Genomic DNA, 8,951 nt, shown 5'->3' with positions numbered 1-8,951 from the left:
CTGATTTGTTTACAAGTAAATATTGATAAACTGTGGATGCCCATGCTGGATCATCAGCTCTAACAGTTCCGTTAGTTAAGTCTATAAGTATTTGTAATCTGTGATATTGGACTAGTTCAATCAATATGGTGCTAACGGAGTCTGAGGTATGTATATGTCCATTATATATACAGTCTATGGTCTGTTACATGTTACATTTCTATCAGTGAGAATTAAATATAATACTTTTTCTTTACCCACAGGAAGTAGTGGATGTACTGTTTAATAGTATTTCTAGTTTTAGTTATGTAGAAGTACAGAAGTAGCCTATCACCAGACATGGTTTTATTGTTTTACAATGAAGAAAATCGTAACTATATAAGCTGCTCATATGTTTCGTGCGCATAACTTTGACCAACAGGGTAATTATAGTTGTTGATACACTAAACATGTGCAGTAAAAAGCACAATGTTTTTCTTTAAAGGTTGACTACTTGAGGAAAATGCCACAAGAATTGCAAAACAAAGACTTGCAAATTTATAGAATACAGGAGGGTACATGATATTTTTCAGTCAAAAAGAGGAGTTGCATATCGAGATAATCTAGTTTGCAAGATAAAAGAAGTATAGTGTGACTGACATGGAGTAAACTTGTATTGAAAAAAAATCGGAGCAGAACAGGTCAGCAGGAATGAGATTTCCTGCCTGTATGTTATTTACAGAGACATCTGTCCCAAGTTCTGTGCAGATTTTTAATCAGTTTATTTTATATTCTGTCACTAATCTCCTTTACACAGTGACTTTTTTTATCACCCGCCCACTCTCTACAAGAACTTCTTTTCCATCCTCTCTCTCCTCTCGAGTTATTTCTCTCTTTTTCTTTGTCAGGAGGTTAAACGTCACCACGCCTGCCACCACCACAAAACTGATGGTCAGAATCACGAATCCCAGTCCTAACAAGTGGAAGGTTCCTCCTTCCAACTGGTTAAGATGGTCCCACAGCCCCACAGCTACGCAGCTGATGCCGATGAGAGTTCCCCAAAATCCGAAGGCCAGCATACAGGATCCACAAGACAGTTCCACGCCCCCAGTCACCACAGTGATGCCCGCCACGGAGACCACTCCCTCCGGTAAGGTCACTGTCTCAGATTTAGGGTCGAAGGTGACGGAGGAGGTGACATCCGTTAAAGTGGAAGGATCAAGGGTTTCCATCTTGGTAGTCATGGTTGGTTTTTATTACTTGGTAGAAAGGCCAGGAGTGATTTTACGTGCAGCTTCTTCTTCTTCTTTCTTTCTTTCTTTCTTTCTCCTATAACATGACACGTAGTGCTGATTAAAAAACACTTTGCATCCACTTTTCCAGTTTTATTTCCACTTAAAGAACTTCAGGGTTGGAAAAATCATATTATCCCACACTGCCTGACACTGAGTGTATATAGTTGCATATTTTTTTTACACTGTGTGTAATTTTCATCGGTTTGTTCCAGCTCTTCTTTGAAGCTAATTTACCTGTTTAAGCAGACGAATAGATACTTCCATTAGTAAACTATTCAAAGCTCATACTCCATTTAATTTTATGGCTACACATTTCCATCACATGTACATTTTTTCTATGTCTTGCACATCATTTTAAACACATTTTCTGAAAAAACAGCCTGATATACATTCAATATTGATTAAAACTTTGGGATCTTCACAACATTACAATTTATAATCGGGTATGTGTGAATTTTTTTGACTACACAGCATGCCTTTGTAATGACTGACCCACTGGTGGGCTGACATAGATTAAGCTTCATGCAGATTGGTATTTTAAATGGAAAAATACCCCCAAACAAAAACTTTTTAATTCGATTTTAGATACAATTGCAGATAAAATCTTTTCTTTGGCCTCTCCCACTAAACACAACAAAGACAGCTTTTTTCTAACTAAGTGCAACAATCCCTCACACAAACCTTAGTGTTTTTACTTTTTGGATAGAACAGAATATGAAAGACGTTTCGCTTGAAATTCAGATAAATCAACACTATGATAATATTTGTAATTTCTAAGAAAATAGTTGTATTCTCCATAAAAAGCTTTGCTTACCTCAGTGTTGAATCAGGAGCTTAGATGTCAGTGGAATTGGTGTTGAGTGGAGGTCATATAACGTCATTAATGCGACTCTTTTCAATTTACAACTCTATGAATGAGAGCCTGAAGCTGCTGCTGACTTTCTCTCTGGATAGTGGGAGCAGAAATGGGAGCAGGAGCCCAAGTGCTTTTCTCAAATATATCACCAACGGGAGGCCTCACAAAATGGTGGACACAATCATCAAGATCGGCCATAGTTTGTTTGTTCCTCTCTTTCCTTGTGTTCAGTAGGAAGCTCTCGTCTGTCATTAAGCGTCATTATGACCCATTACCAGATATTCATCTGGAAACAACTCCCTTCCTCCTTTCCTCTTGCTTTCAGTCTTAAGATTTGAGTTGGCATTGTTTGGGCAGCAAGTGGATTTCTCTCTTTGTTTTTCAAATATTGTTCTGTTTAGCTTTCCCATTTCTTTTGTCACTAGTAGTGACGAAAGGTGCAAATTGCTTCCTCATGCTCTTGTGCTTAAAATTTGAGATGTATACTGACTCTGTGACTGTTTTGAAATATGATTGGGGAATATTCTCTTGGACCTGTCTGTTTTCAAAATGATTTCCTTTAGTAACCCCTAGCAATTACACACAAATTAAAAGTGAAGAAACTTTGATTGCAGACAAATTCCTTGTTCCAGAAATCACTTTCCAAGTAAAAGGAATAATAAATTCAAACTGCACGCATTGATATGCGGTCCCTCGTGCGCTGCACGTCGGAGAGCCGGCGGCCCCGAACCGCCGGTTCACCGACGCGCACCGTAAACTTAAACTTAAACTTAAAGTTGCAATTTTTGTCTCGTTTCCTGTCTCCAGCAGGGGGCGCTACGACTATGAGCGAATATTACCATACAGGTGTCTTGACATGACAACGTGTGTGAATCGCCAAAAGTGGCAACTAATTTCAAAATGGCAGACCTCCTGTTGAGTTGACATAATGGTGCGTTGGGACTTTTTTGTACGTCTTGGTGTGATACACATGTCCACCGAATCTCGTGCATGTAGGTAAATGTAGCCGCCGGGGCATCTGTTTAAGGGGCGCTAGCGAGCCATTTGGCCACGCCCACTCACGACTCCACTAAAATAAGAAATTTTCCGCCATTGTGTACTAACGTTCATGAGTTTTTGACTATGATAAAGCCTACAAAAAGGCAATTCATTTGTAAGAACAAGGACTGGAAAGAAAAATAATTCCTTGGATAACAATAGGGCTTTTCGCACCATGGGTGCTCAGGCTCTAATGACCTGGCCTGACCCTCTGTGTTGGCACTCTGAGTGTGCTGCACTGGCAATTTGTCAGTGTGTCTGTTTCACAGGTTGATACGGTGACACAAGGGAAGCTTGATACAATTCATTAAGACGGTATAATGCTGTCCAGCCAACTAGGCTGTTGCCATTGACCTAATTGTGGATATTTTTAGATGTGTTGACCTATGTGATTGGATAAACTTTCACCTGCATTGTTTATTGTCCATTACTGCCTGCGAAAGAAATACATATTATCTTCAATGTTGCAAAGCAGTGCTATTATTCGAATTCCTTTAATAAATCTGTCACACTATCAGAGTCCAGACTGTGTTAAGATGCCAGACATCCATTTCACACATGTCTACCCGCTCTCCACTGGTAGGCATTTCAAAAGTAGCAACAAATCCTCGCTTGCTCTATCTCGAGGGTACAGGTCAGATGTCAGGGATTGTTTTGTGAAGAGGAGGGGGTAATTCTTTTGGTCATGGCGCTCACAGGATAAAGATGATGGTAATTGGCTAAGTGTTGGATTGGGTGGGCGGGGCCTGAGTAATCCAATAGATGGGTTCGGTAAGCATATTATTGGAGCAAAAAATATCCTTCTACAATTTAAAAAAAAAAGATAAATGAATCATTATTATACAGTGTACATATAAGAAGTACAGGTTGCTATACTTTCATCTCTGCTGTTAACACAATTTTTTTCTCGTATAAATATGTAACACATGAAGTTAAACCCCTTACCGCCATACTACGTCAATCTGAAACAATAATTAAGACAATCAAAATAACACTTTTAGTCTAATCAAAGCAGACACAAAGACAACAGAGTAATGACGTAAATGCGCCAACCGAAGCGGCATGAAATAAGTTTGAAGTGCTGATAATTACAATGACTCCTCAGATGTTGAAATGAATATGGAAATGTAGGCAGAGAAATTTACTGGAACTCAGTTACATGGGACAGGTAGAGAAACTTTTGGATCATTGCAAGTGAGAGTGAAGTGTTTAGTGTGCATATGTGGGATTATTCCGTCTGTAAATCCTTAAAAGCATTACAATACTAATTGGCATCCATTCAACAAATCATAATTTTAGAGAATAAGAAAATGGGAGATCACGTTTAAACATTTAAAGACAGTTGACGGAGGGCAATATCATGGCTCATGTAGGACAGGAAGAAGGTCATGCACAGAGAAGGCCAGCAGTGATGATGATGATGTGAGGGAGGGGGGGGGGGGATTGGAGGTAAAGGTAAGTGGGGAGAGGGAGTTAACCTGCCTGGACAGATGGTAGTCTGGAATTAGATGTCAGTGGTCAACTAAATCCGTTGAAAGGCCACCACTGAAATAGAAAACATGGAGATCTTAAAGCTATTTTTGAAGACACACCTGAGGCTGTGTTTCCTGAATTTTGCAGAACCCAATCCACTTGCCAGTTTACCAAACTAAAGTTGAAGTTTTTCTGATTTTATGGCAGTCAGATGCTTCTCAATTTTATGAAGGGGCAAGTATTTCCAGTGAGATGCATTAAACTTATGTTGATTCATTAATATTAAGCTATTAAGACTATTAACTTGGATACAATAGCAAAAAGATTAACTCAGAATTCTTACAGTTTGCAAATAATTTGATGAGGAAACAACTCAACACTATCATACCCTATAGATCCTTATAGACTTACAGAGCCAATAGAGAAAATTAATATCCAGGGGTTCACTTTAGTCAAACACTCATCCACCTTAAATCCCGCATTAACAGAATTAACCCAGTCATCTCCTCTAGGAGTGTTTCCCCCTGCCCTCCTTTTCTCTCACTGTCTTACTCTCGAGACAGACACTCAATTCTCCAGGCATCGTCTGCCTGCACGACACACAGGCAATGTGTACATTTCTGATCTTCTTGACAATATTGTTTGCTGAGTTGTTACTAGAATTAATTTGATCATATTCCTAAATTATATTTATTTTACTCAGGGTTCTGTTTGGCTTTGAACATCAAGAAGAAAAAGTGTACCTGGTGGTCAGGAACATATTTAGGACAAACAAGAGAGTCATTTGGCACAGGAGGAGAAAGCCTCAGAAGAACTCACGTGGCAAATACTGTCCAGGGAGTTTGTCAGAAGTGACTCATTACTAAGACACTGAAAGCAACTACAATGGGAAATACAACTAGTAGCGCAATGTCAAAGGAGATCCTAGAGGACCTGAAGCTCACCACCAAATTTACTGAGAATGAAATCAGCCAGTGGTATGAGAACTTTCAGAAGCAGTGTCCAACAGGACGCATTACACCAGAGGAGTTTGAGCAGATCTACACCCGCTTCTTCCCCGACAGTGATGCCAAGAGCTACGCACGACATGTGTTCCGCTCCTTTGACACCAACGATGATGGCACTTTGGACTTCAAGGAGTACATCATTGCGCTGCACATGACTTCTACTGGAAAGACGACCCAAAAACTGGAATGGGCATTCTCCCTGTTTGACGTGGACAAGAACGGATACATCAACAAGACAGAAGTGACAGAGCTCTGCCAGGTGAGAGTGATTCATGTGTTTAGAGCAACAGTGATACTGATGAGAAGATGAGGGACACTAATCATAATTCAACTGTCACAAAAAGATTCTAGATTTTTAATATTATCTGAAAATCTACCTGAGATGGTTGATGAGTAAAGCATAAAACATATTTCACTTGTGTGTTGTTAACTCGTGTGCTGAGACAGAAAATGTTTTCCTTAGAAGTAATGATTTCCTCTGTAAATGGAGTCCAAACCATTCTCTTGTTCATGTTCCTCAGGTAAAGGTTTTAAGATATAGGGGAAGGAATATATAACACAGATTAACCTACATGATGTAATCCAACATAACAGCCTTGCATTAATACCAGATTTAGAAATTTATAAGGTTACATTTTGCTGAAATTTCTAGATCAGGTGTTGCTGTATCATATTATCAGGTTTACCTTTTATTATGTCCATCTCCTATTAGGGCCACCAAAGGTGTGGTGCTCTTAGTTGGAAATTGGCCATCCCTCTCATGGTATGAAGGTCTCAGTTCTAATTGCCAGATCAATTAGCTAGTCTATTTGAGCCTAAACCCTTTGATAATCTCTGTGATTAGATCTCAAACAATAAAGGTAGTCTAACTCTTAAACAAAGCTACTCTTAAATTTCACCGCCAACAGAGAGAATACACATCGTCCATGCTTGTTTCACTCATGAGGCTGTCACGTTTACTGTCTATTACTCAATAGGTTGTCTATTTGGACTCCATACTGTACTCTAATAAATACCAGCCATTGTTTTCATGTCATCAAAGTTCAGTCTCATAGAGTTTGTAAAGTTTTTTATGTTCTGTTTCAAGACAAATCATATAGAATTGTAAGAGGTTTAGACAGATCAGCCAAGAATCCAGCTGGCATTGTAATGGGATTTATTCCTGGCCAACTGGCTTTAGTCCATGAGTGTCATGTTTACAACCACTGCATAAAATAGCTGAATTTCAAAGCCTTCATGGTAGTTCAACAGCCTACAACAAGATTGTAAAGGTAGAGGTTGGAAAAGGCAGATCTGCTATATGCATAATAACTATCCCCCAATTTATAGACCATTATTGACAAATCTGGTATGTTCTGGATGTGGGTGTAAGGTAGGAAACACAAGTAATGAAGGCAGAAATATCCAAAAACTATTCCAGCCATATAGTATACTACACTGACTAGTAAATAGAGTATAAACAGATTCAAGTCTACATTCTTTGAGGGTAAGCAGCTGCTTGACACTGCTTTGTTTTATACTTATAACAGACTACAACCTCACAATCTTGTTCTTTACAAGCTCCCAGTCTGAACTATACAGACCACAAGATCAGAAGGGCAAGATGGAGGGAGAGTCCACGGAGAAAAGAGATGACATCTTGGTGTTTGGCCTGTGGCCTGAGTCTTGGCACTAATCCATGTTAATCTAGGTGTCTTAAATGTGGGAGATGAGTGCTTCCTCTCTAAGTGGGACACACACTTAAAGGCCTGAACCTAAAGTGCACAGTCATTTACAATCTGCTGGATTTTAAGTGGCCCACTGCAGATCAACTACCTCTGAAATATACCTCTGTCCAGGACTACTCTTGCAGCTCCATTTAGTCGAAGGATCGTGAGTATTGCTGATTGTTGATTTAATTGTAGGCTGCTTGATTTTGTTGTATCCAGCATAACTGCTAAGCGTACAGTGACTAATGACAGCAATCTGGACAAAAAATAGTTTAAAAGAAAAAGTGCAGCCTTGTAGCTTTTCTCTTAGTGTCAGGTTGTTCTGCACCTGAAGCTCGATAACCCACATGCGGACAAGATACTACTTAACTTAAGAAGGCAGTGAGCTTACTCATTGGTCCCATAGGTTAAATACTTCATGGCTTCTACACATTTTATGTGCTGTGTTGATGTCCACTACATTTATGTGAGAAAAATGTTGCAGCGTTATCACCCAACCCCCTCTCAGGCCATATTTAAGCTGATCCCCAAGGAGGACCAGAGCAAGCTACCAGAGGATGAGAACACACCCGAGAAGAGAGCCAACAAGCTGTGGGCTTACTTTGAAAAGAAAGACAATGGTAAGAGGCATCACTTGTACATATACATTTTGGCCCCGCCATGTATTGTGCACTACGTTTGAGAGTGGAACAAATCTGTGGAAGCTCTCACTACCTTTCTTCAGCAGATGTTCTGACTCTCTGTAAAGAAGATTAGATTTTACAATGAGCTGTTTGGCTTAACAATGATACAAGCAATAAATCCACCTGTGGGCACATATCCCTTGTTACAGCATTACTTGTGTCATGCAAGCTTTGTTATGCTTGCACCAACCCCTGGCTATGAAACCTTAAGTAACACTAGCTTTGCATGCTGTCACTCACTATCTCTCTCTCACACACACACACACACACACACACACACACACACACACACACACACACACACACACACACACACACACACACAGGAGATAAGACTGGATTTCTTAGATAAGATACAGTCATTATTCAACCTTGTGTTTACCCCACAGTCTTTTCTCTTTACTTTAACTTTTCTTACTCTTTTTCTCCTCACAGAGCGACTGGCGGAAGGAGAGTTCATCAAAGGACTAATTGAAAATGAGAATGCAATGTGTCTTATCCACTATGAACCAATGAAACAGCAGTCATTCCTATTTATCCCCTCTCCTTCTGGCTTTTGTTAAACTATGTCCTTTCTTGTAAAACCTATGTTTAAGCGTGAGATGCTTTCTCCTCCCTCCTCCTGAATCCACAGTGTACATACTCATCGCTGCAGTGTCTTGGTTGCAACTAACTTTGCAAAAGTTTTTCATTTACGTCATTTCGTTTTAATCTTTGTCAATGAATTTATATCAGACAGAAGCATTTTATGGTATACTGTTCTGGTTTAAATAATATTTTGTCTCTAGAGAAATTGTTAATCAAAATTTAAAAAGTACAATACCTAAAATGATAGCTTTTTTTTTTTTTACATAAGTTTAAATGTCTTAATTGAGGTTGTAGCTCTCAAGTGTTGTACTTTATTCACTGTACAATAAATTAAAGGTTTTCTC

At 39.3% G+C, this 8,951-nt stretch overlaps 1 protein-coding gene across 2 annotated transcripts; it reads left to right on the top strand.

The window, feature by feature from the left end:
* Window positions 1-717: 717 nt before the first annotated feature.
* On the top strand, window positions 718-8,943 carry rcvrn2 (recoverin 2). 2 transcript variants are annotated; one of them, XM_069142573.1, is made up of 4 exons: window positions 718-1,108; window positions 5,685-5,886; window positions 7,845-7,956; window positions 8,455-8,943. In XM_069142573.1, exons 1-4 carry the CDS (start codon window positions 969-971, stop codon window positions 8,580-8,582), a joined length of 582 nt encoding a protein of 193 aa, XP_068998674.1. In that variant the 5' UTR covers window positions 718-968; the 3' UTR covers window positions 8,583-8,943. The 2 variants fall into 2 exon arrangements, with proteins under 2 accessions (XP_068998674.1, XP_068998673.1); XM_069142572.1 differs by having other exon boundaries at window positions 1,021-1,108; window positions 5,324-5,886.
* The last annotated feature ends 8 nt before the right edge of the window (window positions 8,944-8,951 follow it).

The sequence above is a fragment of the Embiotoca jacksoni genome, unplaced genomic scaffold (assembly GCF_022577435.1).
Source record: "Embiotoca jacksoni isolate LCO1_2020_lvr unplaced genomic scaffold, fEmbJac1.0.p SCAF_11, whole genome shotgun sequence".
In the NCBI taxonomy this organism is placed as follows: domain Eukaryota; kingdom Metazoa; phylum Chordata; class Actinopteri; family Embiotocidae; genus Embiotoca; species Embiotoca jacksoni.
This window is presented reverse-complemented; position numbering and strand designations above follow the sequence as displayed.